The 25517-nt window shown below is 43.0% G+C and overlaps 1 protein-coding gene across 9 annotated transcripts in view; it reads right to left on the minus strand.

The window, feature by feature from the left end:
- Nucleotides 1-25517, minus strand: part of EPAS1 (endothelial PAS domain protein 1) — a 116003-nt gene that overhangs the window by 24986 nt on the left and 65500 nt on the right. For 4 of the 9 annotated variants that reach the window (XM_027788491.2, XM_027788490.2, XM_055816682.1 and 1 more), the window contains exons 2-4: nt 10760-10950; nt 3661-3757; nt 135-286 (exon numbers count right to left, since the gene is read on the minus strand). In XM_027788491.2, the coding sequence (XP_027644292.2) occupies nt 135-286; nt 3661-3757; nt 10760-10950 (440 nt within the window). Of the gene's footprint in view, nt 1-134; nt 287-3643; nt 3758-10759; nt 10951-25517 lie in introns of those variants that run through there. The other 5 variants (XM_055816685.1, XM_027788493.2, XM_055816684.1 and 2 more) reach the window with 2 other exon arrangements.

Raw genomic sequence — 25517 nt, forward strand, 5'->3', positions numbered from 1 at the left:
CCTGCCTGAGAAATAAGACATTTTATTTCCAGTCTTTTTCGCAGTGACAGGCAGCTGTTTTTCTGCATTTGGGCATAGGATTCGTTTCTAGGAATTGTGTTACAGAGACGGGAAAGTGTTAGGGAACAAGTTACCTGGGTAAGACCCATGTATTTGTTGACATTCTCTGACAAAAAGATCATGTCTCCATCCTGTGTCACCACGGCAATAAATCCCTCCAAAGCTTTCAGGTACAAGTTGTCCATCTGCTGGTCTGCCTCTAGTTCATTCTCAGTGTCAGCACATACTGAGAAAAAAAGAAAAAAAAGCCTATGAAGTCTCCAGCACCCTACCCAGCCTTTTTCAACACAAGCGCATCCAGTTACAAGGCAACAAAGTATTTCTCTGCTGTTAGAATTTGCTTTCCACAAACCCCTTCTGCTGGGGCCTTCTAAACAGTGTATGAAAGAGATGTGCTTGTCACTAGAAAGGCATTTTCTAAACTTTTTGGCAAATGCAACGGGCCCTCTATTCACCCCTAGCCTGTGTCTGCCAGACATGTTTTTAGTACATAACACCTATATAATACCTAGAAACTGAAGCACATCTTCTTTGTGCCTATTCTTTTGGCCACACACAACCTTTGTACCTCCTAGCAGGCACAAGGTATAGGGCAAAACTTACAGAAGGTGAGTAAATCTGGGCATTCCTAACAAACATCTAACAAAAGACTCTCCCATCAGGTCAGGTTCTCTACGAAGTTCAAGTACTGCTCCTACGGAGTGTGCCTCCTGTGTGGACCCCTGCACTCCGTATGGAAACGTCTGTTAACACCGCCTTTAGTAGAAAAAGGAGAAAACCACTCCCTTGAAGTCCTTTCGGAGAATCTCTCACCCCATAAAACTCAATATTCCTGGGAAAACCAGATCCATCCCACCGATACCCGCTTTTCCATCTGCAGCCATCAGAACTCCCTATGCACCACGCCACCCGACTGTCACACTTCACCACCCAGCGACATTCCTCCTGTCCCCAAGGAGGAGAGCCTCAGGCCCCACTTACACCTACACCTCGTGTGTTTGCCTACGGAGATTCATGAACCCAGTGCACCTATCCATTTTCAGGAAAGATGTGTCACTGTTGTCCTGTAATCTTAAAGATTGTGCTAGAATATTTATTAAAGCTTTTTTTTTTTTTTTTTTTTTTTTTTTTTTGGTTACAAGGTTTCCTGTTGCTTTCTGCCTGTGCTCTGGAGACAATTGATGGCATTGCTGTGCCCTCTTGTTGTGTGTGCTCTGTGTTGCTCATCTCCTGCGACGGGAAGCAGTAAGTAAGCAAAGTCACAAGCAGGGAGGAAGGGGGAGATGCTGCTCCTCCTGATGCCAGTCACCCACGTGCCCACTCAGCACTCCTGCCTTCCCTTCTACACTTCGAAGTATGTTTCAGCTCCACGAATAAGCCGCCTGCAGGAGAGGATTTGTAGATGTCTAGTATCAAAAAATTTCTGTGTAGGAGCTGGCCCATTAATTTCTTGACGTGTTTTATGTGAAACTTCTGGGATTACTTTTTTACAAAACTATTTGCAGATATTGCATCTGTTCTGTGTACCTCAGACATGCTGTGGAGAGCTTATCTTTACAGTTTTGTCAGTTAGCCTGCACATTTGTGATCGGTCACTGCAAATACACATAGTGGTAAGGCTCTGAATTCGGGGGCCGAAAGCAAAAGAACAAACGTAAAACCCCATTATTGTCTCAGCATAAAGAATAACCAACTGCAGCTGTGCACTGCTGAAGATACCAAGCTGTGGTTAAGTCCCATGTAGATCAAAGGTGCTTCATAGCCTGAAGCAGCAAGGATGATGTGAGAGGAGCTGCAGCGATGCTCTCTGTGCCCCTCCCTGGCAGCACAAGAGGGCTCCAGGCTGGACCCACCACTGATTTTGCTGGCCAGAGGCTCTGGCTGCAATTGCATCAGCTTTATTCACAAAAATAGTGGGACTCAGCTGCTGCTCTTTGTTGGTTTAATGTTGCAATTTCAGCATACAGTTTTTGTTCTCTAGTACACATACTGTTAGCAGTTGAGAAAAGTATTTATTTTTTTTGTTCTTTTCCTCCCTGAAACAGCCCATTCGTCATTTCCCTTCACGTTTCTTGTCGTAATACTCATTTTGGAAGTCTAGAAGCAGGAATGGGGTATTGCTTTGTAAAACATTATTGGAAGTGGTTTGGGTTTGGTATTTTTTTGGATAGGGAAGAGGCTGAGCCAAACTAATCCAGTTGTTACTTTGAAGTATTAATGAGTTATGATTAAAGCATGGGTTTGATCTATATACCTCCTGCAAGTGCATCTGGTAGTGCCTAAGGATGGTCAGCGAGCAAATGCAGAGGGATGAGCATTTGCAATGCAGAGCCCACCGAGCCACTGTTTGGAACAGATGAGTGGTTACCAAAACGATGCTGGCTGCTGCATCCTCCCCCTGCTCAACATCCCTCCCTGGCAGCAGCCCATTACCTACCCTGCCAACAGTGGAACAGACTGGGCTCCAGAGCCACTGGGAGCTCTTTGTTTATCATCCTTTGCCTATCAAGGCGAACGTTTGGTAGCAGGGAAGAGAAGACACCTTCTGATGACCAGCACAGGCTGGGGATTTATCATTTGGTGTCCCTGCACTACAGTTCTAACTACACAGACAGGGGCCAGTTCCTCCTCGACACAAAGCAACTGAATTCAGGAAATTACATCACAGCTAGCATTTAAAATACAGAAAATACACAATAATATATTTGAATAGTACGCACTTTGACCATAATGACATTTAGGGAAGGGGAAAAAAAAGAAAAAAGAAAAAAAAGAGGTAAGTGACCATCTGCTCCCAAGCTTGTTTCTGCTGTGTAAAGAATGTCAAGGGTCTTTTTTTACTTTTCCGGAAGCAAACAAATGGTTTATTCAGCAGGGATCATGGCTATAGCCCAAGACAATCAGCCAAGTGTGGGTTCAGAGAAAAAAAATGACTTTTCAGCTCTAACCCCAGACCCTCCTTTCCATTTTTTTTTCCCAGCTCATTAAGTTTGCATTAACAAAACATGACCATTCAAAGGCAGGAAGGCTATTCAAAGCATTTGTATTCTTAAATGCCTCCAACAGCGAAAGACAAACACTTTACTTGTATTATCAGATGATTAAGTTTGCTTTTCCATGTATATAAATTATATTACTTATACAAGCACTAGAGAGGACATAGGATCACTCACATCAGGGCTGCAGGCTCAAACCATTAACGTCCTAGCTGAGCACAGCACTTAAAGATATAGTCTGCTTTAAAGCACGTGGTTACAGGGGTTTGTGGGATCACAGTTCAGCTTTTTTTTGTTAAAATTACCTTTGTCCAGCTGGAGGGAAGAGGGTTTGTGCTGCTGTACACCCCCGCTCACACAACCCAAAGGCATGACCAAGGTGTTTTGCAGACACCCTCCAGCTTCCCCGGTAAAGTGATAAACCCCGCTGCATCCCCTCCTTCCCCCTGTGCAGCCCGGCCGCAGCAGCAAGGGGAGCAGGCAGATACCTGTGGTACTTAATAGGCATGCTCACATTTCAAAGACCCAGCAGCTCTATCAAGGGAACTGTAGGCACTATCAGGCACGTGAAGGCAAGTAACAAGTACCTCCATGGGCCACTCACTGTGCTGCTGTTGCCCATCTATTTGCCTGTCCCCATGAGCATCCACCGGCAGCATGATGCACCAAAGGCACTCAGGTCTCCTGCTGGGTCCAGGTCTCTGCAAAAACACAGTCCCAGAAGGTGTCATCTGTGTTAAACCCCTGAAGCTTATTAGCTACCTGAAGATCCTTAGTCTGCAGCAAAGAAATACTCTGGGCATCTCTGTGGTGGCCTGAGTATGCCTTGTATCAGGTAACAGTATAATTATAGCAATATAAATAATAAATAGCAGTCCCTCATATGGCTGCAGTTACAGCATTGTAGCTTGTTCCCTCTCTCCTGTGAAAATCACTAGCTACACAGAGGATATACACACACATTAGGAGACTGATACATCAGAAACAATTCAGTTACTGCCAGTAGCAAAAATCTGGTTTGCTTTAGAAAGAGTCTATTTTGCAGAAGAAAAAAAAATAAAGGCATGGTTACTGCAAGCTGCTCCCAGAAATCCCTATTGTCTTCCATTTTGCTTTAAATTTGCTTCATTAGTTTACCTTGGGGCTGGAGTGGAGCATTAGCCTAGGAAAATTCAGCTTCAGATGGAAAACATTTGGGAAAGCTGGGACTAAATGGACATGGGATGTTAGCACAAGGAGGTGGGGGTTTGGTTTCTAGTAGGTCTGAGGTCACTTTATCTGGGTAGCAGCACCCCATGTAGACTTGCCAGAATGTTCCAGATCTTACCCTGATTTTTAGGGGTATGGTGGGTTTTTTGTGTTTTGTTTTTTGGTGGTTATTTTTGTTTGGTTGGTTGGTTTTTTGGTGGGTTTTTTTTGTTGGTGTTTTTTTTTTTTGTGTGTGTGTGTGTCAGCATTGCTTTTCAAAATAGCTGCTAACTAAATTTTGAAAAAAGGATGCATTTCCTGGTTTTTTTCCAACAACTTTTTCAGTCTTTCCTCCACTAATGAGAGTATCTCAGTTCAGGCACCACGACAGTATAGCAGAGTGGACTGCAAATATGACAGTTTAACTATAAATTAATAACACATTCAGCAGAATGAAGTGCTATAATATTACTGTTCATACTAGAGTTAGATTTATGGATCCTAGCCAAGATTGTGCTCATGTAGCACTGGCAAGGCTATAAAGGAGGGAGAATCCCTGCCTAGGTGAAATCAGGAGATGCTGAAACACGTCAGAGAGCCTCGGAAAAGTGAGTGTCCTCCCTGTCAGAGCTATAGCAGAACCAGGAACACAGCAACCGTGTCCCATGTCCCCATTTGATGGGGCATCCACTGTTCATATTGGCCCAAGGCAGTATTTCTTAGTCTGCATCAAATTTTGATACAGTATTGGTAGGTATTTTTTAATCAGCTCTACTTTGAAAAAAAATTTTAACCACCAAAGTAGAATTTATTCATCAATGAGAAACTTTGAACTATAATGGCAAATGCTTATTGCAGTGTTTATGATAACCTTTTATGCTAAAAATAGGTCTTGTAAACAAGCTTTGATTAATTCCCACTGTCAGGATGTGCTCTGTTCCCAAGTTTAAGAACACTTTTTCCGTAAATGCTTGCTCATTTCCTTCAGTCCAACCTCTTGGAACGAGTCTGAAGGCTCAAAAATCAGGCTCTCCTTACAAGAAATAACTGCTCAGGTATAAACAACCTCCTAGCAAACAGCCTGTACTCCTCTCAACACCTTTGATCTGACTCAGAGGCGCCTTTTTGGTCAGTTCAGAGGTAGAGTGTGCTAAAAAGGGTTTCTACTGGAGGCCACATTGTCACCTCCACAGAATTTTCACGGCTTTGTCACTCATCCTTGGTCCTACAAGTAGCAGAAAGTTCCTTGGATATTGTGCATAAGAGACACCAGGCTATAGCTGCCACTTCAGAAGAGGGTTGTAAAAACTGCCTGACTCTGGTACGCAAGTTAGGGAAGATCTAACATCAGTTCCATCCTGCATCAGAGAGAGCAGCTTTGAGACAGACGTCTCTTCCTGGTTTCTTGTTTTCCATCAAAGGAAAGTGACTGATTCCCTCCCCCCACCTCTTTCTTTTCTTCTGTCTTGACAGAGCAGTACATCCTGTTCAAGGGGATATTTTCAATGTGCTCAATAAAAGCTTTCAATTTAGATACATCAAGAAAAAGCCACTCTTAAATCTGAAGCTTCCTGAAGGACTCTTATCTCCAAGCGCACAAGCAACTTTGATAAAGAAAACGCTCATGTTAGTGTTGTCTTGGTTGCAGAGTTTGTATCTAGCTGAATCATTCAGATGCTGCTCGGGTCCTGCAGTCATTGGTGTTGAATGGCAGGACACAGCACCCCATCAGAGCCGGCGTCCTGTGGGACCTTGTGGCTCACCTTCCCAGAACAGGGACATCACTTCAAGCGGCTGCAGCACTCGGCACCCAGCTCCACTCTCATTTCTAGCAGCATGGTTGGCACAAAACTATTTTCCCAATTAAATAAAAGCAAACAAGCAGACATGCTATTTTTAAGGCACTGTTTTATGCCACAATGGTCTGAGATTAGATGCAGCTTGTCCAGACATTCAAAAACAATGCCCATATCACTTCTCCCTGCAGTTTGTCCTCTCCCTTAAAAGCCTAGAGAAAAGCTATTTTTTCCCTTCTGCTCCCTGCTGGCTTTCCGGCTTTCTTGTCTCCCTCCCTTGAAACAACTTCACACTGGCTTCCTTGTGGCCTCCCTTCTCCCAAACAACTTCCCGTCTGCTTCCCTGTTCCCTCCCCATCTCTGCTGCTGTCTGCCTGCACAGGAGCAACTCCCATCCAGTTTCCTTTGCTGGATCTCTGCACAGAAAAGACACCCGGGTGGCCACACGATTGGGATGGAATTAAAGAAAGCTCATAAAATTGTGTTTGCCTGATTAGCCTGACTAAAGAGTCTGTAGTCCTGGCACCCAGAAACTCACAGGTACTAAAGAGTTCTGTAAGGCCTTTAGCACCAGTGTGGTCCAAATAAACACTTAAAATTATTTGCGCCACATGCGAATGCCTACACAGGCTTCCTAAAATGGATTCTTTTCCTCATATTCAGACTAAAAGAGACTATCTGAGGCAGCCTTAGCAACTATCACGATGTCAGCTGTTAACCAAGACAGCCATTGTTTAGCAAAACACAGTTATTTCTCTTTTGCAGTCTACTAACCCCCCCAAAGCATTCGGCTGATTTACCAGCTAAACTAGAGAATAATAAGAGAAAAGTACCACTATCAATTTTTCTGACTATACTAGAGGACATGAGATCCCAAATCCAAAAGCTCCACTACCGATAAGCATCATGCTATTTTCAGCAGCAGCTTTATGGGATCAAAACCATTACTTGAAATAAACAAAGATCAGTTCTAAATTTATCCCAAACATTTGAATGTGATGAGGGCAAAAATGTATTATGCCAACAGAATTAGGAGACATCTTGAAAAATATTTAAGATGATCATAATTAAATGATATTTCTACTTCGCATTCCAATTATACCAGGTACTGTTCTGTGCACAACATGGAAACAGTATTATAAAGCTATTGTTTCAGGTTGCTTCCTGTGATACTAATCTCAATCAGGCCGTCAGACGAACAGCCTGCATTTCTAAATGTTAAAGGCTTCCTCTCCAACATTCCCACACAGAATTGCCTACTGTGAAAATCAAAGGGAAATGTGTTACTAAGTAAAGCAGCAACTTTTAAAAAGCAAAACCTGGTATTTTTTACCCTTTTGAACTCTGAGATATACAACCAGCTATTTCCTATTATGATAGGATACAAGGGCCAAGCTTGGGCCCTGCAGTGCCTGCAGGAGACGTGCACCCTGCGATCCAGAAGCCAGGATTTTCGGAGGCACGTAGCAGGAGAGCTCTCAATGAGGGCTCAGATTCATGGGCATTGCCATTCACCTGCTGGAAGAATGTGGGCATAGATTTCCCTAGGTCTTGGCTTCCCGACAGATAAATAATCATTATGCAGACACAGCTAGTAAAACAGCCCACGTTACACAAGTGAGAAGCCCTATTCCGAGTCAGGGAATAATAGGAAGGGGCATGAGACACTCTGCCAGTGGACTGAGGCTGGCAGTTTGCCTGTGGCAGTCTCTGAAATCCCATCTGGAGCATCAGTTTACAGAAAGATGAGGATGCAGTCCTGGGAAGGGCCTTGCTCTGTCTGCTCCAGGCAAAATTGCCGTGAAACGAAGAGATGTTTTCATGTTTGAGAATTGTGGCCACAAACAGTAATATGAACTAAAATATGGTGTACCAGTAGGTTTTGATAGAATCAATAATAAACAAGAAAAACGCTAATCAAGCAGCAGCTTTTCCTGTGCTATCTTTTGATGCATTTTCCAAAGTGCACTGCAAGCTTACTTTAGTGACACTGTGTGCGTATATATCTCTATAAATGCAGTAAGTTATTTTAATGTCCTAATTAATGACAGAACAAATACTCCCACTTAACTCCAGTTTACACTAAGTGTGTCTAGCCTAAATAGTGTAAACTGGAGTTAAGTGGCAATATTTATATCTAGCCCAAATAATCAAAACTATTTCCGTGAAGACAACAAAGCAAAGAGAGGGTCTGTGGGGTGGGGCTGGCATTTGCTTCTCATCCACATTGCAGTCCCCCACCTCCCCATTTCCCCGTTCACCTGTCAACGGCACAGTAACCCCTGTGCTCCCTGTCAGTCAAATCAGGCTCCTCAAATGCAACACTGAATTAAGGACCAAATTCCAGTCTGCTAAACATGCACGTGAAATGGGGGCAGTTTTGCTTGGAGCTCTGAAAGGGTCCAGAGCAAAAGTGAGAATGAGTGTGGACAGGCATCACACAAGCCTGGGTTCCATTTTGCTCCACACTCTCATCAAAACGTGACGAGCAGCAAACCGCTTCATCTGTGGACCTAAAGCTGTACCAAAACCCTATTGCTTTGAATCAAATTGGATGGCCTTCTAGTGAAAGCTGTTGTCCTTATAAAGACTGACAATCAAAGATATAAAATTTAAATTAAATGTTAGCTATAGTCAGAAGAACAGAAGTAGCAGAATAGGTTTTTTTGGCTTGAGTTCTCTCATTTCAATGTATTCTCATTATCAGAAAATAACGCCCAACTCTTCCAGAAAATCAGTCCCTTTAAAGTACTGTAAGTTCAGTTCCTCAGAATAGAAGTGTTGAAGATTTTGAAACCCTTATCTACATCTCCAGTGTTTAAAGATGCAGCCATGGACGATTCTGCATTTGACTATCAACACAAATTTTAATGAGAGGACTTACTCTAAGGTAATATTTAGACTGGGGAAGTACATCAGATTTAAGGCTAAGCAAATAACTAACATAGAGAAACCCTGAAATATTAAATCACAGCCTCTTCCTACTGTAACATTTCATTTCCAGATTCCTTTCTAACTGCTGAGTACTGGCAGTACTTCAAGAAAATGTAAATCAGCTACACAATCACATTGTTTTTCCAACACACTCACAGCAAAATCATGTATGTATGAATATTATACACATATATCGAGTGGCCATCACTATCAGATGTTATGAGCTTAAGCCTTAACACCACAGAAGCACTAAGACAAATGTTTTATCTGTAGATTTTTTTCCCTTATCAGGAAACGTAGATGTATTTGAAGAGTTTGCTTTAATCTTAGCAGTTTCCAGGTGAGCAAAAGTATTTTTTCCAATGACAGCATCAAACTATTTCATGTCAAGTTTCACAGACACATTATTTATGTTATCTGTTACAGCCCTTCAGGAGTTTGCTTCTCCTACGCTGTGCCAGTCTTTAGTTCATGCCTTATAAATATTTGAAAAGCTGAAGCTGTGTCTAACAATTGGCCTGGTGTATGGCACATCTAAGAACATTTATCTACTTCTGAAACTTCTTCGAGTATTAATTACAAAATCAGAGATTATTTCCAAACACTCTTCAGCAAATAAACTTTACTTTTCACGGACATTAAAACCACATTCTATATGCTAAGATGAAAATACCCACGTTTTATACAGTAGTCTTAGCAGAAGCTGAAAAAGCTACAAAAATTCCAGAGCACACAGAAGCAGAGTTGAATTCGTCATATCTTTGAGACTGACCATCAACCAACTAACAGCGTACTCATCCACAAAATGAGATACTTCCTAATAACATTTATTAAAGTAATTGTTATGGTATGACTCAGTATTCTGAAGCAAGGAAGTGCAATCGTGACCTTATTGGGAGTTTTGCCATTAATGAAGGACAAGATGAAATTTCGGGTTTACCTTTCACAAACAATGCAGGCATTGTTTTGTTAACGTATTCTTGACACTTATAGGTCACCATGTGAAAGTTCCCCCAGAAACATCAGTTGTTTTCATTGATCTTACACGCTACTCAAACCACAGATTTCCACAGAGGTGATTATTCAAATACAGGTGCAAAATAAGAATGCTGTGAATTTTACCAGTTTTCACAGGCTATGAAAACGGTACTGGTTCACATTTCATACGAGTCCAACATGAGCAAGGTTCTGATTACATAGAATCCATTCGTGTCAAGTATTTAAGAGTTGTTTGCTTTAGCTGTCTTAGTCTACCTCATCATACACAATCCACCTACTGCTCATTGCCACCTTGTAGCACGATTAAGCCTTTCAAACGAAGCAGTGGGCCTTCAGAACTTCCAGCTCTCTTTTGAATGTGCTGGCACAAACGTACTTGCCACACCAAATCAAAATTCACTTGTTTCAGCATGGAAGCTTAAGGCATATGTTTGAATTCTGATTAAACTCTTAAAAGCTTAAAATCTTGTAACACAGAGCTCAATAAACTACATTCAAAGGTTTTGAGTGTTGGGGTTTTTTTAGAGAGACAAAACTGCACCAGTTGTGATTTTGGTAATGAAGACCTTATATGACTAATACCACTCCGATTTTCTAACCCAATCAAAATATACATAATTCTGATGAAAAAAACCCACACCAACCTATCTTTAAATTTAATTGTATTCTCATAACACAAGCAGTTGTGTCCCGTTCTCACTTTAGGAGGCTGCATTCAGAGAACATGTACAATCTTACCAAGCTGCCGTCAGCTAGCACTGGCAAATTATTTTAGCCAGATCTTACCTGAAGACAGAAGCTTGTGAGTGCGTAGGAAACTGATTGCCAGGCGCATGATGGATGCCTTGTCCAGGTGGGAACTGATGTTGTGGGGCAGAGGCAGCTCATGTGCCAGTTCATAGAAAACTTCAGTCTCTTTGCTTCTTCTGCATCTTGCTGCATCTCTTGATTTTTCCTTCCTCCGTTCAGAACTGCTCCTGATAGAGAAGAGAAAGGAAAAAGCAAATTCAAATGCAATTCACAACTTGAGAGGCATTTACAAGAGTAATTCTTCTCGGTAATGAATCCATTCTGTCAACTGGTTTAAATCAATTGACCAGACTTTAATATCTCTTTGCTTCTTTTATAAAGGGAATTATGAGAGGACTACCACAGCTGGAAAGGGCTCATTTCTATACAAGTCCATCTTTAGACCCTCTGAATCCTGGCTGCATGCAACAGGATCAAGATCTGTCTTAGGTGAGAGAATTGAAATGAAATAGCAAACCTGGGATTCAGGAAATGCTAAAAATAAAGCTCAATCTCAATTCATTTACTTAAAAAATACTCTGGGATTCCATTTTAAAGCTGGAAAAATATGGCTGTGTCATAGATATTTCAACATCATAGAGCCTCAATGCCTGTACCCTGCATAAAAATAAAAGTAGCAAAAGGGTATCCAACTGCATGTGTATATGCAACTGTCTCAGCTCTTAATCCAATGCTATTCTGGAAAACCACCTTTTCCTGACCATGAAGGGCACAAAATGGGAAAGAAAATACTCTTGCTTGGAAGAAATCCCTCCTTCATAGAAACTATTCTGATTAAATCACCATCTCTCCATTGTCTATGAAAACAGATTCCTTTTTGAGCAAAGTAACATGACTGATACAGCCAACCTCCTTCAACTCTGCAGAGAACAGAAGAGCAGGAAATAATGAAGAGGAAGACATTTCATGAAGCAAGTATGCAAAATTAAGTCACCGAGGGACATAAAGCTAAATTTAACATGGAAGAAACACAAGGGATACATTTATAACGGATCTGGGATAAGACTGTTTAAGAGGAAACTCCACTGACTCTAAGGTTCTTCTATAAAGTACAATTCTTATTTCAGAACATGAAGAACCTGAATGCATTAAAAAAGCCACCAGCTATTTCAACCCCATGTAGCTCTGCTGATACTACAAGTTTCCTTCACTTGCACAAGTTGAGGTTTTGCATCTTATTCACACCAACACAGAATATATTTCTTTTGAGGCAGATTCCTGCAATACTGTACCAATGCAAACAATGCAGCTTGAATGAGCACAGGACAGGAGCGGAGTAGATCAGCCCCACCATTTTTGCCGTTGTGGCTGTGCATTCATTTCTAGAATCATCACCAGCAGCTCTCCATTTGCAAGGGTGCCTATAAATGAAGCAGCTTATAACCTGCTTTTTCCAACATCACTGTAAAATAATGAGCCCATAAATTAAATATGGATCAACCAAAAAGAAAAAGAAGAAATCCTACCAAAACAGAGTGTTTCCAATAAATATATTCTGTTGTGTGAAGATGATGAGGAAAACAAATGTTAATCACAGCACTTAATCCTAGAAACTGTTCCTGTCATGACTGTGTAATGTAAAACTGCATAAAATGTATTCTAAAGGCAACAGCCATTTCTAAAGAGCTAAACTGCCTACAAAAGCTTCTAGCATTGAAACCACAGGTGGCTTTGTAAGTTAGGAAGAAGGAAAAATAGCCTGTGTGCGCATTAAATGCTAAGGGTAGAGTTACAGTAAGGTAAGGCTGGGCATTCGGCATCTTCGTCCAAAGCAGGAACATGCTCACAGCATATCAGCAGGGCCCTCGTGCTGCAAAACACGTGAAGCTAGGCATATGCATCGGGATCAGATATGATGACCGCAGGTGCTCACCAGTGGGTGTGCTAACAGGGCAAGAGGCCTCATAAACTCTTACAGTATCTTCTCAAGATCCATGATCAGCCCTCGGCAAAGCTCTTTCACAATTATATTGCCTGAGGTGAATATTTTCTAATATGGCATCTGTCACAGGATGCGTGCACAGAAGGAGACCTACACACATTTCAGTACATAACGGCAAGATCCAACTTTGATAATTACTTCAGGGGCATCGCCAGAGTAAACACTGACCCACGCAAGTCTGAATCTAAAGGATGAGATATTCATATTGTGACACTAACTCCTTACTTTTCTCCTTGCCAAGCAAGGCTCATACCCCATCCACGTAAAAAAAAAGCCCCTTCATACAGATGTCCAAGAAGGTAAAACAGAAAATGCCCTGTGTCCTCCTGCGGCAGGTTCTGAGAATGGGAGAGCCACGTGAGAAGCTTACACCAATGCTTCTTTCAGAGTTATGTCTTGCTCTCTAAAGAAAAACGTGTCTACACTGTGTCTGTAAAGATGCTAGACTGGGAACAAATCTCCTGAGTTTCTAATTCTACTAACAAAACAAAGAGTAGAAACAAAATAAAACCTAACAGCACAAAACCCACGCAGCAATATTTGTGAGAATTTCCAATTGCAGCTTGGAAAATTTAACTTGAGCCATAAACGTTCGAGCTCCGATCTAAATCTATACCCCACAATTTTCACATTAGAACCAACTTGGGCAAAACAAGGTCCAATCCCTCCTCATTTAAATAAGAAATGCTGGGAACTAAGGCCAAAACTGTGTTGCAATTCATGCAGTAAAAAAGGGTTGTATAAGACAGGGTCTCTCATGACGCCATGTCAGCCGCAGAGAAAAATATTTAGTTTAGCTAACCTCTGTAAATATAATTTTGAAATGTGGCTAATGGGACAAGTTGGTTTCATTAACCATGGCTTGCTCAAGGTTTCTAATAACCAATGCTATGAGCAGAGAATTATTTTTTTTCCCGCCCCTCAACACTGCTGCTGATCGTTGTGCTCAGTTTCTCTTCAATCGTTGCTCATTACACGCCACACAAGAGCTTTCTCACATCAGAAAACAAGGGAGGAATCCGCCTGCCTGGTTGCTCTCAAAAGACTTTCTTGCTCACCATTATCATTTTAAATAAACAAACAATTCGCTTGTTAAGCATTTCCCCCTGTGGCTTCCTGAACCTCAGTAATTCTCCTCCCCACCTTCCCTCACCCAGGGCACCCTGAAGTCGCGCTGGCACGCCGAGCCAGGCAGCCTCCGCAGCCCCCCGCAGCCCCCGCCTCAGCCAGGCTCCCCTGCCAAAGATAGTCCTTCTGTGCTTGCTCCTCCTGGTTGCAAAAGCCTCCAAGAATTGCAGATGAATGACAGAATTCTGCAAAAAGCAGCATTTTCATGGTTTCCCTGCGCAGAGAGCCGGCCATTCGCTCTCCCTGCAGTTACCCCCACTTTACGCACGGGATCAGCGTTTTACCCCGGGCGAGGCTGAACTACCCACAGCCAGGGAGCAAAAACATAACTACCCAGCAGCCTGCCCCTTGGAAGGCCAGGAAGAAAGGCTGACACCAAACCCTCTTCACACATCATCAGGGCAACAGAGAAAAGGCTCGGGCTGTAGCTAATTTATGAATCATTCCCTCCCAGCACATAAGCCACCCACTTACGTGGCCAAAAAAGAGCACACGTGTGCGTCACTGCCCGGAGAAAGTGACGCAAGTGGCAGCAGCAACCTTGCTCACCCAACCTGTGTCAGGCTCTTTAAAATGCAGAAGGGAGAGAGACAGGAGAAAGCCACCCCAAATGAAGCCGCCCGTACGTGGGTGTGAGGCGTGGGGGTGCTGCAGGGGAACCCTCCTGGGGGCTCCCCGACACTCATTCTCTTAGGAGTCCCAGGACCCGGCAGGATAAGACCCCACTCGGCCACACGCACCCTCCCATTGCAAGCCCAGCATGACCATTCCCAATAAAATGGCAAGAAAGGAAAGTTCTAGCTCAAATCTCCATTGGAAACAGGGAGGTGGAGCGGAGGAATGGGCCTGGGGACTCCATCCAGGACTAGGCTGCACAGAAGGTGGTCAGGAGGCTCGAGGAGAAGGAAAAGGAAGGCACCGCTTCCTGGCAAGGACTCTCCCAGGGCTGCCAGACGATGCTCCAGGGCTGCAGCGCTTACACATGGGCAAGCCATAGGGAATGGAAGAGTTAAGTTGGTGCAGGCAGTTCCCTGCCACGGAACACAAGTGTGGCACTGTACCCCCATGTTTACATGATTTCCCACTCCTTCCTGGCATGTTTAGCTTGCACTCTGGAAATAGAATTCACGGGCTGACACATGTGAGCAAAGATGACAAACAACTGGCACGTATTTGCCCTCTCAGGTGAAGCTCCCGAATTTTCAGGAGCGGAAGCTTTCCATGCTTCTCCCCAAGAACCCAAACAAGCTGGTCCAAGGGTACACTCATGCACGGGAACAGAGTGTGTGCATCCAAAGGGGTGTAGGAATGCCGTGCTGGGGTCCCAGGAGCCAGATTCCTATCCCCTTGCTCATCTCTGACAGCCCCTTGCGACACAGCTTCGCTGAATCACAGGAATGCCTGCGGATGATGTCTTGCACACCCAGGGTGAAGATCATAATCTGGCTTTCCCAAGTCTCTCTTACTGCAGGACTGGAAAGTCCAGGCACAGCAACTTATTGGCAAAACCTGAAGCCCCACGTAACTGATCTGGCTTAAATAACCTTGCAAGACTATCATGTTAGCTTAGGATTGTCTTCCCGCTGCTCACTGCCGTGATGGCCCTGGACCCCAGCAGCCAGGAGAAATGCTGGGGCAGCCAGCCTGGCCCGGGGGCTGTGCTGCCGCCACTGCCCTGCCTGGGCACCCACCTGAGGTCCCTGCCACCCAGACACAGTGGGCATCACCCTTGCAACCCCTGGGGTGCACAGACCACCCCCATATGGGAGCTTATATGCAGGCATATGGTGTCAGTCAGGGGTCTGAAGCAGGGTTAGGCACCGACACAACCCTCCTCAGCACAGCAGACCGGGGCTGACCTGAGGGTTCGGTCCCGATTCCACTTACTGTGACTATACTCACTCTCTGCAGTCCCAATCCTACTGGTACTTGATCTCCACCAGCAATCCCTGCCCACCAGCTCCACCCAAACACTCCCTGGTCCTTCCCGCACGCAGTTACCCCCTCAAAGCCCTTGGTACCCACTCAGCTAACAATGGTGCCTGGTGCTCAGCTTCAGCGATCCTCCCTTCTGTCAAGGACATCGGTGGCCTCCTTTAAGCTGATGGAGGGGACTTGCCCAAATAGCAATCTTCTGCTCAGGGTTTCGCTGCTCTCAACGAGTCCATGTGGGTTGATATTGGTTGTGTACACACACGCTTGCTTGTTCGAGACCAGGCAGCACAGTAATCACACTGAATTACACTCCCACCTTGTAGGCTCCAGATCACAAAAGGTTTTAGAGAAATTGTAATCCACACCTCGCATAAAAATACCTCACATGTAACCCGGTAGCCTTCACTGGTGCTCACATACTGTGTGACACATTCGTGCAATGCTTTGAAATACATAGTTCAGATTGACTCGCTTGAGTTTACTTCATGACCCTTGGACTTTGCTACAAACTGCCATGTATGCAAGCTAGTAAAACAACAAGCATATTACTTTATATCCAATGGCCGGTTATTAAATGTTTCTAGCTCCAGCACTTTAAAGGTCAAAAATCCACAGTTAATTAAGCTGTCACACAAAATTTCTGTAGTAAATGCTCATTTGAAATGGTTTAGAGTTAAAGCTTCAAATGCTAACTTGCAGAACAAGAAAAATACATTCTAGGGATGCAGAGATAAGAAGATATTTTACAGTACAGATAAATGAAAAAAAGATCAGATGCTTAGCATAAAAAAGATTTTCCAATTCAAACCTGGGAAAACCCAATAAAAATATTTTGACAGTACTATCTTAGATAACAACAAAGATTTATTTCAAACTAGAAAATCCATTTTCTGCTGCGTATTCATAATTTTGCTTTACCTTCTGCTCGGTGAATCCCTAGGTGATTTGAACCAGAGTAATATCTAAAAAGGAGTTCTGCTGACTGTGAGGCACTCAATAGCTATCTCAGAACCACACTGCCTGACAGCCCCAGAGATGTGCTTACACAGACACCAAGCAGCCAGCGGTCATGCTTACTTGCCTTAAAATTCCTTTAAAAAGTATTTGTAACCATTCTACCTGTCAAGTAGTTTATTCTGGATGGTATGGTGTGCTTTTGAAAGCCCCCTCTGTTAAAGTAATAAACATGACCGTCAGTAAATAAAAAGTGCTAGAAGCAGCAATTTACTTGCTCACCAGGAACTTGAGCCAAACTATGAAAGCTGCGAATGAAACCATGCATACAAATCCCTCCTTACACATCTTTCCAGTGAAAATAATAATTTATAAAATCTGAGAAGACGCCAGGTGCCCAGGTTCGGCACACCAACAAGAGCCACAGAAAAGGGAAGGATGCAGGGTTATTCTTGGACAGAGGGAAAAAAAAAATGGCTTGAAAACCTGTGGAGTGCTTATGGCAGGCAAGTGCTAAAGCAGCATTGCTGCACATTGGGATACGGTACCCAGTACACAGACAAAACTAACACAAACAATGCCAAAACGGGGAATTCGTTAATAGCGGAAATAAGATTTCAAAGGTAACAAGAAAAGCTACTAACAGAAAGGGCTATTACAAAAATAAGGAAATGAAATACTTTCCACCCTTCCTCTAAAGCTGCCCTAACTTAGAGTAATTCATCGCTGACTCCTTGGTTTGACGGGAGTTTTTCTTGTGTTTCTGCACATACCCACTAAATAACAAATCACTGCTACTTCAGTAAATCTTGGCACCTACCGACATACCAATATGCCCTGCAGTTCCTCCCTCTAAGTTTAAAACCAAAAGCTAAATGAAAGTCCGGAAAATGAGAAATAGGAGTGTCTCAGGGACAGTCGAGGGAAGAGTTCTTGTTAAGGGTGAGGAACTTGTTTCCATTCTCATCAGGCCTTTTCAAAGGACTTGGCTAGTACTATTAGAGTATCAAAAGGTGAGGCCTAAGTGAATACCAAACTTCTGGTGTCTTTGAGCATCTTTACAATTCACTAAGCCCACGTCACCCTAGGACCACCACAGCTGACAGTAAGACAGCCAGGAATATGTTTTCTTGAATGGGAAACACAGCTCTTCAGATAGTATAAATTCCATACAAACTGTAAAACCACATGTAGGACTAACTTCTCCGGTGTCTGAAGCTCTGATGGTACCTTTAGTCTTAATAATTAAACTGTACTGCATTTGTATTTTATTTATTTTCATGAACATGCCTGGCAGTTATTGCTGAAAAAAAGGTGGTGCCGTGACAAAAACTATTACACAGTTTTAATATAATACACAGTTTTAAATTGCTTATACCACTACCTGCATTTAATGCAGCTACTAAATTGCACCTGCAATTTAAAGAAAGTGTCATTGTGAATATTGAAGTTGTCACAGCAACTAAATAGTATCTTGGGAGTTCACTGCTGAAAACCTTACTGAGGCTGTTGGAGCACTTACATTTTTTTAAAAGCATTTAGGTTCACAATATGTCACCAGAGCCTGATAAATTTAATCACAGTAAGCAAAACAACGTCTACAGGATTTATGTTTCACCATTTTTTCTGTAGTTTTATGAGTACCTTGAACCAGAAAGATAAGTATTAGGATTTCAGCAGCCATTAATCTGGTCCTGGATTATTTTACGATGCTGTGAGTGCAGCCCGTCCCGCGGTCGCCACGCCAGCACGAGCCTGGTACCTTGGTGGACGTGCTGAACACGCTGCTCCCAGGGCAAGGCACAGCCCCGTGGAACCACGCAAGGCCCATGGCGTGCAGAGAAGATGCCAGGCTGCTCTTTCATCAGCAGTTTGAGCAGAGAGAGGCATTCATTGCCTTTTTGCCTTTTCGTCCCATTCCCTGCACTGGGGCTAGATGGCAGAGAGATTTTCTCATGGCTTAGTTCTCGAGCAGAGTGGTTTCTTGCTCCTGGTTCACTGTGTGCTCAGCAAGCCTCAGAGCCAGTCAGCGTCAGGACAGCTCTGTACCGCCCCTGTAAAGCTGCTGCAGCCCACGCTTAAAACACAGCAGTGAAACACCTCCTCTGTCTCCTCAAATAATAGGGAAATCTGGAGAGAAACAAGCAGCCCAGGATATGGCCAAATTTCAAACTGAGAGGCACAAAGTCATCTAAACTCAGCCTTCCCTCCCCTGACCAGTTTTGCACTGCTCTGCTCCATCAACCTAAAGGATCATGGATTCCTTCCCTGCGGCAATCGTCTCTGATAACCGCCAAGATAGGGCAAGCTTCAGAGATAACCTGCAAACTAAAAAAGCCCACCACCAAACCCACTAAACAATACAACAGAAAGGACTGTTTCAACATCCGCCAAAACTGAACTTCCTTTCAAATCAGCAAATTTTTTTGGGGGGGTTGTGGGGGCATGGTAAATGTACCACTTCACTTTTTTCCACAGTTTCCACTTACACATTTAAGAGTCCCTGCAGCACAGGTAGAGCTGGAATCACACTGCAGCAGCGGGGATAAGGCTATGGCAATGCACAACCTGACATCTCTATCAATGATTTGTGTTTAAGAGATTGCAGATCCTTATCTTGTGGCATTACTTGTAGCAATCAGTCTATTTTGACAGCCAGTCTAGAGGTCCATACACATTGCTGCTCAGAAGCTCAGCAGGTATTGCTAAGATCTGTTTTCAGATAACCCAACTATTTACCTACTCTAAAAAACACATACCAAAGGATGTGCTTTATCTCTTTGCCAGCGGGTTAAAGCTAAAGGCGAACAAAGTACAATTTGCAGGCGGTGGTGGTGATGGGGGGGGGGGGGGGGGGGGACACGGGTAGGGTAGAAGTTAAACTCGAAACCAGCCTCATTTTTCAGCTGGGGAACTGACCACTTCCCAGCCCACACCACACCAGAACCAGCATTATTTATCAAGATGGCGCAACTGCAGGTAAACGAGGCCAATATTTCAATTAAGCTTTATTTCAAGCCCAAGGGACAAACGCTGGCATCACATGACTTTACTGTCAGTGGCGTGCGTACCTACGCTTCAGCCTCAAGCTCACTCAACCGTAAAGAGTTGAGAGACTCACACCAGACACTGTTGACAAAACCTGCGTTTTACAATGTGTTACTTCTCCTGCACCTCCACCTGACATTCGCGGGTGAAACCTGCCCCATGCTTCGGCAGGCTGGGACCAATATCCCACAACATTTTATCTTGTCGCTGGCGCATTTGCTGACAGGTTCACACCAGGGGCCTTTGTGGGTAGGAACAATGAGGGAGGTGGGCACAGCACAGGAAAATGGGTGGTGACCACCAAGGGCTGGAAAAAAGCCTCTTTCAAAGGAAGGTCTTTGAAAACATTCGTTACACCCCACCCAGCAATTTTCACTACAATATTTCAGTACATAAAAACAACACAGGGAAAATAAACAGCCCACCCTTTATTATGTTGCAGGTTCTCCAACCTCTGAAAAGAGATCAGCAAGCCATAAAGACGCAGAAATCTTCACCAAATGGAGCCATGTAAGAGGTCTGCAAGCATCCACTGAAACCTCCACCACCACCCTTGTTCCCTCACACACTTCCAGGCCCTCTATGTAAGCTGACTCAATTAGACATCTTGATTTCCAGAGTAAAGTAATCAAAATTTAAAATTGTATTGGCTAGTAAATAAACAACAGCGAGAATTTATAGGGATCACCAAGTAAATATATTGCTACAATTTTAAAAATTGCTATATAAGTGAACGGCCCTCCACAATACATTTCAGCTACAATCTCTCTATCTCTGGCTAATTCTGCCAATGAAAACATTAGCTAGAACTAATACTTAAGATAAAAAACAGCTGCAAGACTGAAAAGGAACAATAAAGCAAATCCATAATGAAAGGAGTCTATGAAATCAGCAGATAGTCAAAGAATGGAGGCCAGCCTTTGAAGGTGTGGAGGCCATGCTCTTACACAGGTTTGTCTCCATCGCAGTCAGCAAGGTTTACCAACAGAGCAAAGACTGAGCAGGTGACACCCCCACACACACACCTACCCTTGGAAACATGAAAAGAGCTCCTCCTTCTCCAGAGGCTCGGGGCTGCTCTGTGATGATGCCTCTACAGCACCCTTACTCCCAAGGTCAGTATATAAAGACAGCTGAGCATCTACAAAGGAAATTTGGCCACTTTGCGTCACTTCGTGTCAAGCGCAGGATCTCTGTGTTGGATGCTCTGAAGACTGCAGTGGTAGCACACACCAACTCTAAATGAAAACATTTTGTCTCCTTTAGAGAACATGCAAAACGATCATTAAAGTTACTTTGCGCCATTGGCTGTAAGTCAGTCATGCCTTGTCCTTCCAAAGTGTCACACCTTACAATACAGTTAAGAAAGCAGCTTTTGCAATAAAATCTTTGTGAAATAATGCCAACCCTTCTTTACTTTCTGGACCTTAATCATTTTAATGTGTGCTCAGTTATGATGGAAGTTAATGGTTTCTCCCGCTCTATCTGGTGGCGATTTGTAGCCGTTCACAGTAAGAAGATGGATGTCCCGGAAGACAGATTGAACAACCATTTCTTTGGCAAGCAAGGAATAATAATTCTTGAGAATAACAATACAGACGCTCTAAATTTTGATCATTGCATGTAACACAGTTTCCTCCATTTCCTGCAACAACGATGAAGTGCAGATCCTGAGAGCCAGCTACGTTTTTCACCCTCTGGGGTGTGAGTTTTGCCTGTACAAACATCCTGGGACACGGCTCGTTCTTAGTTCCTGCTTTCTTTTCAGGGAGCTGTTATTGTATGCAGTAGCTCTTTAATTGTCCATCTCCTCTTAATTAAGCTATTGGCTAAACTGGAATAGTGATAACTTTGCATGCTGTGATTTTGATTTCTCATTAGCATTCAAGTCTATCGCTAGTTTAAGTTGATAAATACCAAAGATTAGTAGCTTGAGCTGTGATAAATTGTATTTGGTTACTACGAGGGAAACGGATTAAACCAAAGGGTCAGGCTACTTCAGCTACCTGGCCAGAAAACCAGCAGTCACTGCAGCAAAGTTAGGCAATTCCTTTAAATTTACAGCTAAAATCCGTCTGGAGTGATGTAATCTGGGGCAATCAGTGCCTTCTCTACCCACCCACACCCAGCTTCGGCTCCTGGCAAAGACCTGAGGAGCTTTTTCACTTCTGACCTGCCTCTCGGCACCCACTGCTGTGCTGCTGCAGCAGAAGCCAGAGGGACACTGAAACCCCAGTACTCAAGGAGGAAACATTCGTGGCCTCTCTACACTCAACTGCAGTATTTCAAATATTTTAAAAATTAAGGCTTGGTTCTGTCAGGAAATGGCCGCTAGCTCTTCTAATGCATCGTCCTCAATAATTACTCGCTAAACACAAGCTTCCAAAGGGAACAGGTATAAGGGCAGTCTGCATTGTAATACAAAGTAACTGGATGCAGTTTTTCTTCTCTGGTGTTTCTTGCTTTATTGTTTCCTTTCCTACTACTGCCTACTAACTCCTTAAACTTCTATGTATCTACATCAAAGGATAGTTACTCTAGACAAAAGTAAAAGATGATGATAAATGGGAAGCAGCAAAGAAAGCATTCAGTATGTATACAAAGTTAAATTCACATGGCCACATTTTATCATATTTTCTGGTGTGTACTTCAGAACTATGAATTAACATACCAGTATTTTGCCATTATTCCTGCTGGAGCTTTTATTCTCCTTTAAGTTAAGCAAACAAGGCACACATTCATATATTGGGCCTGATTCTCATCTCCATCATGGTCACATCACCCCAAGAGGGGAAGAGGTGGGAGTCTAATAACTGGAATGAATTCTGTTTATGACAAAGCTCAGTTCTTCGAGAAAAGAAGTTAGATGGTTTTGTTCAATTTGAAACAATTCACAATGGTCAGCTAACTTAACAAGAAACACATTACAAGCAGGCAGGTCTTGGACACCTATCAGAACTTTGCATCTGTCAGGGTGTGGTACCTCAATATTTCACTGTTTTGATTCTAACTGTATAGCAGTCCAATTTCTGGCAAGAAAGCCCAAGATACGCAAGCTGAAATGCAGCAGATGTATCAGTACCTGCATAAGGGGTCACGAGTTACACAAAAAAGATGGTACTTCCCAAGGCAGGGGTGAGGGTGCTCTCATCTGTTTGGAACTGAGAGCCTCAATAACTACCAGCGTGGTTTTGTAAAATATACCTTGTGCCTTCTTATGGTGGTTCCTGGAAAATGCAATTTTTATTCTCCTTGTTCTTTCCTAAATTATGTAACAATCAACTGAACTTCACAATTGTTCCAAAAATTGCTTCTTTGTTGGGAGAAGCAGAAAAGGAAAAAAAGAAAAGCAGCTACACTCACTGCCCAAACTGATTATTTTGGTATTAGAAAACACAACTGGGATGGGTACACAGGACAAAGATGAGGTATGCTGAGAAACAATCGTACCATGACCCTACCCCAAACGCTAGTGCAGAAGAGGGACGATGCAGCCACAAGAGAGTACTATGTACGTGTGTTGATACAAGCTGAATCCAAAAGGTAACACTGCCTCTTGCATTAACATATTCTTTCAAATTTTATTTGTACACCAGTATAGTTAGCTATATTTGTACAAAACATGCTGCTATGGCCAAAAGTAGTTACAAAAAGATTTTTATCCCTTCATGGGGTGGGGGGGAGAGAAAGTCCTTTCATACAGAACACAGAACGTTAATAAATATTTAACTTTTACTGGGACATCCATATGCTACTGTGAAATACATTTAAGACTAAGAACTATTATAATGTAATGCATAGGGAAAACGACAGTAATAGTTAAAGAGCAAGGCACAGCACAGCTAATGGAGTCAATCTAAACTGTACAAATATGGTTTAACTTGGTGTAACAGAGTTTTTAGTCAATGGTCCATTTATAAAGTAACAAGCCTCAGAGGAATACACTTTATTTACATCCTATTAATTTTATCCCTGATTTTTTTTAAAAATAATCTTATTCAATCTTATTCACAACTGTGCATAACAATCACCAAAACCAACTTCCACTCCCCCCACCCACCCTTATTATCATTTCCTCAATGGACTTCCACCTATTTCTGTTGACCCTCCCACTAGTCTTTTGAAGAAAACTTGAAAAAAAATTGAAAAAAATCTCTAAGGACTCTAAAAGAATAACAGTCACTAGCAGAACCAACCCACACGGGTGAACATTGCAACCACAGTTTCTCCACTTAAAGAGGTCTCATATCTCAGATCATAAAGAATCTAACAGGCAATTTTCATAAATGATACTAAATGAAGCTTTATTATGTACCAAGAAATGTTTACCACAGCTGAAAAGAGGTTGTTTATAGCTTTAACAAACAAAAACTGGATAAAACCTTTCTGAAAGCACAGTGAGCAAAACAGACCCACAGTGTGACAAGACATAGGAAAGTCCACTGATCTGCTGTATTTTCAACTAAGGTTTGAATCAGAGTGGAGGAAGGGTGCAGGCCTGTGCCTCTGCAGACACAGGGGTTGTATTTGCTATGATTATAGCATGTTTTATTAAAATCCTGAAAGAAGACATGTTTCCCTGAAGCTGTGTCTTACTAACAGCTCTGGGAGAAGGATGAAGGACAGCATCAGACCTCGTCAGCCCAGAAAGGAAGAATGCTAACAACTTGTCTAACCTGTAGATCAGAGGTTGCAGGATTCACTTGAATTAATACAATTTGAATCTCAGCATTTCTTTAAAAGAACAATCTGGTTAATTTAAGCAACTTTAAGGGACAGAGAACGCTGCTCTACTGGTCAGTCACATGCACTGTCAAAATATTTGCACAGATTTCATTTTCCACCCTTAAGAATTACTTTCTTACTGCTGATATTTATAGGTCTGAATTTATTTTGGGCACGTAGGTGGGCCAAGCCAATACCATTTGACTCCCAGCCTGTGTTTTATATTCTGAAAATTCTCCTACCCAGCAGGTCTTGCATCACTAACATGTTCTGTGCAGAAACAAGGTGCAACTTCAAACCAAACATTTAACGTAAGATGTTAGGCTGAGCAGGAAAAAATACAGAATTACAAACTGGAGTCTGGCCAGAGGGGACAGGACAGACAGAGAAACAAGCAAGATAAGCTATGGGGCTTGGGGAGACACCCCCCCGCCCCGCAACACCACCACCATCCCCTCCCCCGTGCCCTGCTTCCCAGAAAATACAGTGTTTGTGTCTACTCTAGTGAATGTTGTTTCTCCTTACGTCTTACATATGTAGCAGCTACAGCAAGTCATTACTTAAGTGCTTTTGGAATTACACTGTTCACTAGTTCTCACCGTCACACAAATTTGCGGGGCAGGAACATTTCTATAGGCGTGTTGCTCTGGACAGTAAACATTGCAGGCTGGCTATGGTCAGCGCCGCGAAGGCTGTCACTGTGTGACCTCCCCCCAGTGTTTATATGGGAAGAACTGGGTGCCAGGGAGCATACCCTGCCATTTAGGGTTGACTCCAAACAGATTTATAAAGCAAGTCTCAAGGCATGTGTTTCCCATGGTTTTGGGAGCTGCAGCTATTTAAATTATCATCTTGAAATGTTAAACTCCTCACTTCCTCGTTTTAGCAGTAAAACCAAAACAGCAACAAAATGACTGGGAAAAACATCCTTGACACGGGGAGTGGGATGTCCCATGCCTGACCCACCAGACTAACTCAGAACAGGGATCCAGTACTGATACT

Source organism: Falco peregrinus, chromosome 11 (genome assembly GCF_023634155.1).
Source record: "Falco peregrinus isolate bFalPer1 chromosome 11, bFalPer1.pri, whole genome shotgun sequence".
Classification (NCBI taxonomy): domain Eukaryota; kingdom Metazoa; phylum Chordata; class Aves; order Falconiformes; family Falconidae; genus Falco; species Falco peregrinus.